General features: G+C 45.2%; 1 protein-coding gene across 4 annotated transcripts in view; it reads left to right on the top strand.

Annotated features, from left to right (window-relative positions):
- Positions 1-3,995: 3,995 nt before the first annotated feature.
- AREL1 (apoptosis resistant E3 ubiquitin protein ligase 1) overlaps positions 3,996-12,703 on the top strand; it is a 22,240-nt gene continuing 13,532 nt past the window's right edge. For 2 of the 4 annotated variants that reach the window (XR_657647.2, XM_009280707.1), the window contains exons 1-7: positions 3,996-4,248; positions 5,432-5,491; positions 6,151-6,377; positions 8,050-8,287; positions 9,297-9,466; positions 9,545-9,725; positions 10,458-10,705. Coding sequence is in view for 3 of the 4 variants with exons in the window: in XM_009280707.1 (XP_009278982.1) it covers positions 5,476-5,491; positions 6,151-6,377; positions 8,050-8,287; positions 9,297-9,466; positions 9,545-9,725; positions 10,458-10,705 (1,080 nt within the window). In the remaining variant the exon portion in view is untranslated. Of the gene's footprint in view, positions 4,249-5,206; positions 5,343-5,431; positions 5,492-6,150; positions 6,378-8,049; positions 8,288-9,296; positions 9,467-9,544; positions 9,726-10,457; positions 10,706-12,703 lie in introns of all 4 variants that reach the window. The other 2 variants (XM_009280708.1, XM_009280709.1) reach the window with 2 other exon arrangements.

Genomic DNA, 12,703 nt, shown 5'->3' with positions numbered 1-12,703 from the left:
GGCACATCGGTAGGTTGGGGGGGGCTGGCGCCTGTGGGAAGGCCGCGGGGTTTGGCCACCCCGCCGAGCCACGGCCGGTGCGGGCTGGAGGGGGAACCACAGCACCCCGATCGCCCTCCTTCCCCACTTCCTTTCTGTTTTGCAGAGCTGGGAGGTTACGGAGGTCTTCCGCTCCCTTTCTTAATCTTGCTGGGCTTGCGTGTTTTGAAGAATTAATGTAGTGCTGGCTTTGCTGCTCTCTAGCTCATGAAAAGCAGTGGGTTGTCATTATCCGTAGTTCTTACCAACAGTTGTGACCTGAGGTCCTGGCAAATGAGCATAACTTCAGCTGTGCTTTCTGCAGCCATAATGGTGTAGTCTGAGCCAAAATATCTTTTCTGCACACGTAAGGGAACATTCTCCAAGTTCTTGGACTAGTCCCGGGCACTTGGTTTCTAGTGCCCTGTGCAGGGCAGGGTGAGAGATAGGCCTCCCCGTTGTTATCTTTCTTGTGCAAGCTTCTCGGATTAGTGAGAACTTGTAGCTGTTGGTATCTTCCAAATGCAACCGGTTTTACCTGGTGTGCTGGTCAGAAAAAGCAGCTACGCAGCCAATGAGGTACTACGCAGGAGTTTCTTCCTGAAGCGCTGGCCTCAGTAGAACTGTGACTGAGGTTCTGGCAATGAGGAAGAAAATTAGGCTGAAAGGAGAATTGGGTTCATTAGGGAAACCACGGCTGAGCTTTCTGCCTGGGTGATCGTACCAGGCTTAATTGTTGGTTGAGGAAATGCAGTTGATGGAGCTCCCCTGGTGCTGCTTAGGTGACCTGAGTGGCTCGGGTGAATGAAGTAATCGAGGAGGAAGGGGGCAATCTGCTGTCCCCATGGGTGTGTAGGGTGGCAAGTGGCTGAATGTTGTTCTGACTTGGGAAGCAGATCTGGTGTCAAGGTGAGACCTGCCTGAAAGTTGCCATCTGGCTGGCTTGCTGTGTTTAAGGAGGACGGGAGGCACTCACAGCCCTGGTGGTGGTTCAGTTGCGATGGAAAGTCCTTAGACTTAGGCAGTTGGCAAAGTTCTCCCATGTTTTTTTTTTTCCTGTTGTCACTATTTTATTTGTTTTGTGTGTAAATGCATATGACAGATTCCAGCCCTGATGGGAGAATGACTGTTTTGTATGGACACTGGCCATTGATGTGGCTTTTGTCCTTGACAGCTGATACTGGAGCCTGCTCAGTGGCCCTTTGAGCTGACTCTTCAGTCATCTGTGGGTGTATTTTAAACTTAGGTTCCCATGGGCATTCCTGTTTGTTGGTTTGTGCGTGCTTTATTTAGTGTGAGAAAATACTGTGCCCTTTCACTCAGAGAATTGTCGTCTTGTGTGTGGCATGAGACGCACTGGCTGTTGGTGGTGGACATTTGTGCACATAGATCGAGAGGACGTTCTGCCCAGAGTTGAAGGGTTTTCTCATCTTGGTTGGATGAGGTAGCATCAACCTGCAGAAAGGTTTTAAACCCATCTTTCTTCTTAATTTTGGAACTTGTTAAGGGAGAGAGAAAAGGAAGTTAAATTTATCAGTCCACCAAAAAAACAAGAGGCACAACAGATTTCCTAGGACCTCAGTAAATCAGTTCTGTATAGCCTGGCCCCAACTGGCTTTGTAGCTGTAGCCACATGAATATGCCATTACTGTGTTATAGTTCTTTTTGTGTATGCAGCTACACTTGTGCTTCCATTTGGAGCTTTGCCTTGTGTTCCTCTGGCTTCACAGCAGCAGTAATACAAGCAAAATGTATTCCCATTACTGGCCTTTCTTTCCTTCCTGACTTGAGAGAAGCAATGGCACTAATATAGTTTATTTTATGATTCCGTGCTGTCTATCCCGATTATGCCAGTACTACTTCTCCTTGAGTCAAGCCAAGGTGAAGCTTTCCAAATCCCCATTTTCCCTGCAGATGGCAGGAGACCATTGCTTGCTCTGTCCTTGGATCAAAATCGCTATGACCTGTCGGACAATTCAGCATTTTTTTTCCGGCCTAGCTACAATGGCACCTTATACTGCTGATTTTCAGAATTCGTTTCCCAGATTGTTAGCTGGCAGTTCTTAGCACAGATACTATTTTAATTTAGATCTGTATTCTGATAAGTGAGTGGCAACATATCTTGGATACCAGCTACTCGCAACTAGGTTCTTTACCCCAGTGTATCCCAGCTGCAAGAGCATCCTTAAAGCTGCTGGCAGTGTGTATGCTAGAGGGAAGTTGACTGTATGACAGCCACTTCATCTCTGGTGGCCACCTGACTTGGTGTCTTGTTTACCACTTCATGTAGAGCTAATAAAATGAGAAGTTGCTGTGCTGATTGAGGGAGATAACTAATTCCCTGTGTCCAGCGAGCTCTGAAATTCTGCAGCACAGATCAAGAGACTCAGGCTTCAATTGACTTAAAGACCCATCATTTCAACTACAAGGGTTTATCTCTTTTTATGCTTTTGAGAGGCTGTGTGACTTGCGGTATGCTTTACAGAAGGGAAGGAGGTATGGACTGAGGCAGAAATAGCTTGGGTAGATGAACCCATGGTGCCAGGTTTGTGTTGATGTTTTTTTGGTGACATGAAGAGACTGGTTCTGTAAGATGCTAGGGGGGGGAGATCTCACAGATTCCCAAACATTGGTAAGTTTCTGTGAAATTCCTCAGCTGTGTGAGGAGGAGCCACACGCCTTTCCACAGCCAGGCCAAGCTGGAGCAGAGTTTCAACCAGGCATCTGTAGCACAGACACGTGGGCATTAAGGACCATATGTTTCAATGACATCTTGGATATCTAGTGTGAAATGACTAAAATGTCAAGGAAATTGCTAGGTCTGTGATTCTTAATGCACAAAGATAGGAGTTTAGAAACCTGAAGCTTCATCTAGGAGGAGAATGAGAACTTGTGCCCTGGGGACTGCAACATTGTTTGCTCAAGCAGAGGAAAGAAGAAAATAGCTGAGTGGGTGGGATTTTCCTTGAGATGTGGGGGAGGAAAAGACAGCGAGAGTCTGGCTGCTTCTGCAGCTCAATCAAAGAGCTCTGCACAGACTTACCTGTTGGTTTTCATATGAGTTAGGAAGCTTAGTGGAAGTGTGCAAAGGCAGCCAGATCTGTACGATTATTGGGATAGAGGGGAATAGGAGACATCTGAAGAGGAACGTAGATGAGGGGGGCGTAAGGAGGAAGCAGCAGCTGAGGTGGTGGTATGGCAGGCAGGAGGAGCACATCACTTACATCCCCAGAAGAGGTGACTCTCTTTACAGATAGCTGCTGTGGTGAGCCTGTTCATTTCATTCTCACTCCTTTATATAATCTGTGTTCTGAATGAGTAGATACCGACTGTGTAGGCTCTGTGGCTTTTCTTCTGGCATATGTTCTGGTTTTTGTGGGCTGCGTCAATCCTTGCTGTTAGATTTTTATTTTTTTATCTCAATCCTGACAGTAAACTGTAATTTAGTGAATAGTGCTGCTGAAACTGAAATGCCTTATGAGGATACCAGTTTCCTGAACACCTAGAACAACAGCAGCAAAAAAAATTACCTAGTTTGCTTTGGGTCCATGAACTTTCAAAGATTTATTTATTTTTTTTAGGCTTGAGAATAGTACGTGACACTTTGTGGGGTGTGAAGGCTTAAAGTGGTATCTGATCCTTAGCACTCCTCATGAATAGCACGCAGGTTCTTGCCTGCTCCATGAAACCCATGAGCCTGATGAAACCCGTGGAGGCAGGATGTGTTTTGTTCCATCTTGAACCTGCTAGTTTCAGGGGGTCATATAATGAAATGAGATTGTGACAGGTGGAGGTTGAGGTTGTGGTGAAGCCTAGCACCTCATCAACAGCAATACCTTTATAGCACCTCTCCTATGGATTTGATGTCTAGTGATACTCTTGCATCTTACACCTCTCGTGTTTCTACTTGCGAGATTTGTCCACACCAATGGAGAGATCTAACTTTTCTCTCTCCTTTTCTTCCTTTTCCAGGGAAGCTAGCAAACAACAGGCTACAGGGAGCAGCATTGTGGGACAACCCTTTTCAACAGAGGAAGAAATTGCTGTGCTCAGGTCCTTACCTTTCAGCAGTGATTCTGTGATGCAAGTTCCAGGAGTTTCTCTTTCTTGATAATCTTCTCTATGGGCTCTTCTTGCTGACATTTGCCCCAGTGTTGGGCACAAAGAGGAAGGATGCTGAAGAACGGGTATCCCCTGTTTGGCTTTTAGAACATGGGCACTTGTGTAAAGGTATGTGATTGCTCTTTGGTTGGAGGGATGGAATATCTGTAGAGGCCAGCAAAGGGGATTTGCTGGGCTGGAAAGTCATGGCTATTGTTGGGGGGGAAATACCTCATTTAAGCTTTCTGCATGCTGATGTCCATTGCTGCTGCTGTTGAGATGACTGATGAATAACTCCCCTTTTGTGTTTGTTTAAAAAAAAAAAAAAGAAAAAGCAGCTTGAATGCACAATGTAGCTTCTCACTAACTGAATGGTGACATGGCGAGCTATATTGTATGCATTAGTGTATGCCAAACTGATTGTCTAATTGTGACACACGTTCCTTGCTGCTGCTCTTGTTCCATCTGTAAGCTATGTCTTATGAACCAAACAGCATGTTGTTGTTCTGGGTGTGGTCTTTTTACTACATGTTTGTTTAGCACTCTCCTCAGTGAGAACTTGATTCTAGATTGCTGTCTCTAAAAACTGCTGTAATCTTAATAGCGTACAAAACCCAAAGTTTTAGCTTGCATGTTGATCAGCGAGAGTTTCAGCGGAGAGGCTCCATTTTGCAGAAGTAAGTAGGAAAATACAGATGGACTGTTTTCCAGTTGCATTCATACTTTCCGTAGTAGAGTTACAGGGAAAAAAAAAATGGATTCAGCTCTGTCCTAGAAAGATTTTGTTTGTTCTGAACAAATGGGGATGGTCTTGTCCACAACCCTTTTATTCCATAGCTTTTTCTTCCAAGGTTGCTGGTTGAGGGTCAGCTTCTGTCCATTTTGGTGGTGGCTCTGTGATGTGCTTTCATGGCAGACTTGAAGTTAACTTTGTGACTTGCAGAAGCAAGTAGGTGTGAGAGTTTAGATGAATGGCTTTCGGCTGCTGCTGTCGAAGTTGGTGATCCTGCAAAAAGTAGCTCCTTCTTGCAGTACCCAGAGCCCGCTCTCACTGGTTTCCGAGGATAATATATTGTCCTTCTTTTAGATACCTGAATCTGAACGGGAATCTGTGATGGAGGGAGAACTGTTCCTTGTAGCATGCTGTGCTGTTTGCATATTTCACAGTCTTATGGAATAATGCTTTAGGGATGTCCTTGGAGAGGAAGATAGATGATCGATAGGTATTTGTCTGAGGAATCATAGATTAAATTTAGGCCAATGTGTGTGAGGAAGAGTCATTGGACTGGACTTGGCCTATTTTGTGTTCTAGATGCAGCTGTGATCCTCGGCTGTGTGTCCCACCGAAGGGACCTGATGTTTTACATTATTGGTAAGTGAAGGAAAGGCTGCCACTGTATTTGTTGACCTCTCCATAGGCTTTAGAAGGGTTTCTTGAAAGCCTCTGCTTTCATGTTAGTTCAGAGTCTACCTAACAAACATGAAGTTACTGTCACCCCGTGCTGTGCCCTCCACCTGGCAGACTTGCCTCTCCACCATTCTTCTTGTTCCTAAAGTCCTTCCATTGACCTCATTCCTAAGCCATCCCCTTACTTTTTCTTTCAAGAACTAGTGCAGGGTTGTTGCCTCCGTGATGCTTCTTAATCCAGTCTTAATGTGATGTGCAGGGGTTGTGTGGTTATATGACTGTTTCCCTTAAAGGAATCTCTCTAGTTCTAATTTGCAACTCAAAGGGAATTCCATGCTTCTGTTGGGATGTCTGCTAGCCATACCTGAGACTCTGTACCACCTCTACCTATTTCCGATGTTTGCAGTCATTTGCAGAGTTTTAAGGGACTTGTTATTCTCTAACCTTACTTGTAGCATAACACAAACCATAAATGTTCTCACAATAGCTTCTGCCTTAAACACCTAATTTGCAGTTGAGTAGAATGTCATTGATAAAAGGCATCTTGGGCTGATGCAGGGGGGATTTTGGTGCCTGACTCAGCCATGTTGCTGCAACCACCCTCTGTTCTCTCCTTGCTGCAGGTGGGATCACGGTATCTGTGGTAGCTTTCTTCTTCGGCATTAAGTTCCTCTCTGAGCTTGCCGCACGTATAGTCAGCTTCTTTCAGCATGAGGACCGGGAACGCCGAGGGGAGCGAACTATTTATGACTACGTGCGAGGCAACTACCTGGATCCCCGGTCCTGCAAAATCTCCTGGGATTGGAAGGACCCCTATGAGGTGGGCCATAGCATGGCCTTCCGAGTGCATGTAAGGGAATATTTCTGTTTCCATGCAGCTTTGGGGGCAGGAACAGAGGTCTGAGTTAGGGATGGGCTCTTCAAATGTTTTTTTGTTGGGGCCAAGCTGGATGTAACTTAGGAGTAGGAAAGCTATCTGTTTATGTCTTCTGGCCCCTGTGACTGTGTTGCGGAACTCTGTAAATGCATATCTGAGGTTTGCACTCCTTAAAATCTTATCTCCCTCTCTTTAGAATCCTCTGAAGAGCCGGAGGAGACCAGGCTTGTCCTATCTACTGCTTCCTTTACTGGGAAGTGAGTGGGCTGAGCCTTGCCTTCAGCAGACTTGTGCTCTCTTTTGGTTGTGCAGCTGAAGTTGGGAGCATGGGAGTGGGCATTTTACCAACCCAAGAGCTGTAAAGCTTCATGGCCACTCCCCATTCCTCAAAAATTGTGTGTTTTTCTGTCTGACCTGGAAAAGCCTGCCAAGGACTCTTGTTTCCCTCCAATCCCAAAAGGCCAAGTCTAGGGGAATGGGGCAAGTATACAAAAAGATGGGTGAGGGGCCTGAAAACTGAGAGTTTGGAGCTACGTGGAGAAAGTTTGAACAGGTTTTGCTGGGCTCATGTGCCCACCTTTCTGCCCCACCTTCCCCACCCAGAAGGGTATCAAAATAAGAAGAAAGGTTCAGCCTGGTTGCCATACTGATCCCTCTCGGGAAGGCAAGGAAAACCCTTCTGCTTGAGGGTGAGTGAGGAGTTCTAACTCCAGGGCAGGCAGTGAAAAAGAGCTGAGGGGAAAGGGACTTGTTCTGTTCCTGCTGTTTAAATCTATTCCCTTCACCTTACTGACTGACTCATGGCAGCTCCAGCAACGTGCCCTTCCACTTCATGCTTGTCTCCCATTTGCTTAGCCTTTTATTCATCAACAGTAGCTGTTGCATGCACTGGTTTCTCTCACTGACAGTCAAGATACATACTACTTCAGGCCCCACACCCTGTTTAGAAACAGGGAATAATAGTAACCTTTTGCTGACTGCAGGCTGATTGCAGATGGCAGGCAGGATCTGGCCCACAAGCTGCTGGTTCTTGAAGAGCCATGCACGTAGGGTTTCAAGGTGTAATTCTTTCCCTGTAAGGATGTACTGGTCGAGTATGTTACCTTCTGAAATTGTCTGGCAGATCACTTCTGTGATTGAGCTGCCTGTGATTTTTATCTAACACGTTGTTTTCATGCTGATGTTTCGTATCAGTACAGACTGGGTCAGCTCCTTAGGTCAGCATCTTCTCCACACTGTTTTCTGTAACAAATTGGTGAGAGCTTTTCCAGAGCTTAGCTGTACAAATGGACAAGATCTGCTTGTTTCTCTGAAAGGATGTGGCTTTGCTTTTTTCCTTTTGGTAGTGGGTTCTCTTGGTTTGTGTTCTGATATTGCACTAACAGTGCAGAGAAGAAATGCCTAGAGGCATGTTCTTTTCAGGGCACTCATTTGAACCCCAGCACAAAAGAGAATGAGGTTGTTGAATGCCCACTTGTGCCCTGTTCGCTTGGGAGAACACAGCCTGTGTGACAGAGCTGGCTGTTAATTTTTTTTCCTTTGCTGAGCTGGGGTTCTTGCCCTTGTTTCCCCAAGGCGACTTGCTTTCTCTTCCTCTGTGCACTGCATATTTTTGCTGACCTGGACTTCTCCATTTCCCATGCAGTTATTCTATAAAAATGGGCAACCCTTCCCTGCTCACCGGCCTGTGGGGCTGCGAGTTCACATCTGCCATGTGGAGCTAGCAATTGATATTCCTGTAACCCAGGAAGTTCTTCAGGAGCCTAATTCCAATGTGGTGAAAGTGGCCTTCACTGTGCGCAGGGCTGGGAGATACGAGATCACTGTAAAACTTGGTGGCTTGAATGTGGCCTACAGCCCCTACTACAAGGTGTTCCAGCCAGGTAAGGTCTAAGTGACCCTGTAATGATTCAAAGTGGATTTGGAGGTATTGAAGGCAGTTAGGTAAATGTGTTTCCAGCTAAAATAGGTAGGTGACAGGGAAAGGGTTACCTTCACCATTTTCCCCTTGCACATTTAGATCCCGGCAATAGACCCATGACTAAAACATACTTGTGACCACCAGTATGTGGCAAAATAGAAACTGCCTTACAGAATAAGTCATTAGTGCTGCTTAAACTCCCTAACCACTTGTGTCATGTTCTCCATTTTGTAGTAAATTCTTCATGATCTTCAAGATCATGATCTTCATCTAGTAGTCAGAGAATGCCTTTTGTGAAAGTATTGAGTTATTTGTATCCGAATTGGAAATGCTGTCATGATTTGACTCTCTTCCTCTTTTTGAATACCCTACTCTATTCCGTTAAGCTCCTGGAGCAGTTGTTACCCTTGATTATACGCTTCTTTAAAAAAATTTCCTTTTTATCCATTTTAAATTTGTTTCCTTTACTTTTGTTTTTTGACCCAATCTACATCTTTTCTATTTCATGTACATGTTCATTGAAAGTACCTCTATTCCATTGCATTGTGAATAGATACAAAGCTTGCTAAGATACCCCTTCAGAAGGAGGAAGCTCAGATTTAACTCAGATACCCTCCAGGCTAAAGGTTTTTTGGCAAGGTGAATTTGCAGGTTTCCTTGGATGTCAGCCAACTTGTACTTTGTATCTGCAATGGGAGCAAGTTCTTGAAGGTTAGAATGGAGGAAAGAGCATTCTTTAGAGGACTAGTAACTACATTTGCTTTATCAGTATTAAGTTTCTGACCCAAGGCAAACCCTGTGCACCACACCATGTATTTCAGAGCTCATTTTGTTTTTTGAATGTCGGGGCATAGAATGTGTTTAGATTTGATCCATTTTCAAGGGTATTGTGCCCCTAGTTGCTCTTCCTTTGCTCTTTGTAGCTTCACCTTGGAATTTGTTTGACTCTAAACTGTTGTTGTCTGCTTCAGGGATGGTGGTTCCCTCCAAAACCAAAATTGTCTGCCATTTCTCCACTCTGGTGCTGACCTGTGGGCAGCAGCACACTCTGCAGATAGTGCCCAGAGATGAGTATGACAATCCCACCAGCAATTCTGTGTCCCTGATAGATGAGCACAATTACAGCCTCTCCATCCATGAGGTGAGTGCAACCCAATCCCTTGCTGCTTGACTTCTGGTGAGCTAGAGAGCCCCCTTTATTAATTTGTTTTCTGTTTAGCTGGGTCCTCAAGAAGAAGAGAGCTCTGATGTTGTGTTTGAGAAGTCTGTGGTGTCCAATCGGCAGACTTGTGAAGTGTTCTTCCGACTCACCTTGCACTGTAGGGGGTGTTTCCATGCCTGCATCTCCTACCAGAACCAGCCCATAAGCAATGGTGATTTTGACATCATTGTTCTAAGTGGTGAGTCAAGAGCTACTCAGTATTCATTCTCCAGGTGTCTTCTTACAAGATGCTTTGCACACTCGTGTAGCAGAGCTAAATGTGGCTTCCCTGCCGGCTAGCCATGCTTAATTGCTCAAGAAATGCCTGTTCATTTAAAAATGCTAAGGTAAATGAATTTGATGCTGACAAGGGAGATCTCTGAAGGCTGATATTCTGTTCCATCAGCATGTAAAAGCACGTGTGCTTTTTCACCTATCTTGGGAGGTTTACCTCTGAAATTAGGCAATTTTTATTGCTTGCTAGTACTTGGCATCTGAGCCATACCATAAGTGAGCCAGTCATGTATTGTATGTTAAGCTATACGGATGAAGAACACTGCGTGTAACCTATGTGCTTTTTTACAACTTTATAATTCCTGGTTTCTTCAGGAGTGAGCCAGTCTGCAATGTGGCTGTAACATGGCTATGCCTTCAGGCTGGTGCTCCGAGACAGAGGTTCTGCATGCCTTTTTCCTTTTTTCTTGAACCAGTCACTGTCTGAAGCCAGGACAGACAAACTGCTGTCTTGAAATCTTTTCATCCCACTCCTGGGTTCTCTTTATCAGTTTCACTTGACCAGGTTTTCCTTTGGATGTGTAGCCTCTTCTTAAAAATCATGGTAACTAATTTGGTGGTGGTCTGTGGATTCTTTACTTTTTGATTCTGGTCTCTGTTAAGATTTATACAACTCTTTTATATCTGTTTCCCTCAGAGAATGAAAAGGACGTTGTAGAACGCAATGTGTCCACCTCAGGTGTCAGTATGTACTTTGAAGCCTACCTTTACGATGCTCCTAGTTATACTAACACTCAGTGGCAATTTCCACTAACGCACCTGAGCTCCTCCCAGCGCCGTCCTTCTATTGCAACTGAGGATGAAGATGAAGACTCTCCCTCTGACAGCCAAACCCCTGAGAAAGTGAAGAAACCTAAAAAAGTGTACTGCTATGTGTCACCTAAGGTAGATTATCGCAACATTACCACTCTTGAGTGCATGTTTAAAGTACACTGCAGCTGAAGAGCTTCCTTGTGCCCTATATCTTAGCTCCAGATTTAGGTGCCTCAGATTTGGTTAAAAAAGGTTTGCCTAAGGCTAGACAGCAAACCTGGTGCTCATGACTGAGAATAACGTTAAAATGCTCCTTGAGGTTTTAGGACTCCATGTGTCTTTCTAGGTCTGATCCAAAGCCTACTGGGAATTTTATCACTGATTGTTCAATAGATATTCCGTTTGCCTTTCCTTTGCTCTGGTCAGGTCAGACCTGCAATTCCCTTTCTCAGTTTCCGATACCTGTAGATAGGAACTTAGAGGAAGACACTTCTCAGATTTTGTCTTTGTCCTGTTTCTTGAATGTTTCAGGGAAAAGAAAAGGAAAAAAAATGGTCAGAGGACAAAGGGTAAATGTGTAAGTAGAAGAAACAGGATTCAAGCAAGTCAAGAGAAACTGAGGATTCTCTTATAGTAAGAATAGGTTAACAGAAATTATTACCCCTTATTATTGCATTCAGGGAAACTAGAAAGAAAATTCCACTAAATCTACTAATAAATTTAAATTCATTTTGACAATATCCAGCTGAGGGTGTTAAGAGAGCTGGCTGATGTCATTGCGAGGCCGCTCTCCATCTTTGAGAAGTCATGGAGATCGGGGGACATCCCAGAAGACTGGAAGAAAGCTCATGTCACCCCCGTCTACAAGAAGGGCTTAAAGGAGCGTCCAGGAAATTATAGGCCCATCAGTCTTACTTCAATCCCTGGGAAAGTTAGGGAACGAATCCTCCTGGGGGCTATCACAAGTCAAATGAAGCACGTGACTGGGAAAAGCTAGCACGGATTCACCAAGGGCAAATCATGTTTGACAAACCTGATCGCCTTCTATGACAAAGTAACCTGCTTGGTTGATGTGGGGTGAGCGGTGGACATTGTCTACCTGGATTTCTCCAAGGCTTTCGATATGGTTTCCCACAGCCTCCTCCTAGAGAAACTGATGCATTATGGTCCAGACAAGTGGTCTGTGTGGTGGGTGGGGAACTGGCTGACAGGCCGCACCCAGAGGGTGGTGGTAAATAGCTCCTTTTCAAACTGGCAACCTATCACAAGTGGGGTCCCCCAGGGATCGATATTGGGCCCATCGCTGTTTAATATCTTCATAAGTGATCTGGGTGATGGGATCAAGCATACCCTGATGAAGTTTGACGATGATACCAAACTGAGTGGGGAAGCGGACACTTTGGAAAGGAGAGCCACCCTGGAGGAAGACCTGGATGGGCTGGAAGAGTGGGCTAACCAGAACCTTATGAAATTCAACAAAGACAAATGTAAGGTCTGGCACCTGGAAAAACATAATCTAGGAGTGCAGCGCAAGCTGGGATCTACCTGGCTGGGGAGGAGCTCTGTGTAAAGGGACGTGGGGGTCCTGGTGGACAAGCAGCTCAATATGAGTGAACAGTGTGCTTCTGCGGTAAAGAAAGCAACAGGATGCTGGGTTGCATCAACATGGGCATCACCAGCAGAGATAAAGAAGTCATTATCCCACTCTACTCAGCGCTTGACAGGCCACACCTGGAATACTGTGTTCAGCTTTGGTTCCCGCTATACAAAAAAGATGTGGACAGGCTGGAGAGGGTCCAGAGAAGGGCCACAAAGATGATCGAAGGACTGGGAAGCCTGCCATATGAGGAAAGGCTGAGAGAACTGGGTTTGTTCAGCCTTGAGAAAAGAAGGCTTAGGGGAGACATTATCACCATGTTCCAGTATTTAAAGGGTGGCTACAAAGAAGATGCAGACTCCCTTTTTACAAGGAGTCACATGGAAAAGATGAGGGGTAACGGGTACAAGTTACTCCTGGGGAGATACTGATTGGACACAAGAGGAAAATTTTTCACAGTGAGAACAATCTGCCGTTGGAATAATCTCCCCAGGGAAGTGGTGGATTCCCCAACATTGGACACTTTTAAGATT

The sequence above is a fragment of the Aptenodytes forsteri genome, unplaced genomic scaffold, assembly GCF_000699145.1.
Source record: "Aptenodytes forsteri isolate BGI_AS27 unplaced genomic scaffold, ASM69914v1 Scaffold193, whole genome shotgun sequence".
NCBI lineage: Eukaryota > Metazoa > Chordata > Aves > Sphenisciformes > Spheniscidae > Aptenodytes > Aptenodytes forsteri.
The sequence above is the reverse complement of the archived record's forward strand: the minus strand, read 5'-3'. Positions and strand labels throughout refer to the sequence as shown.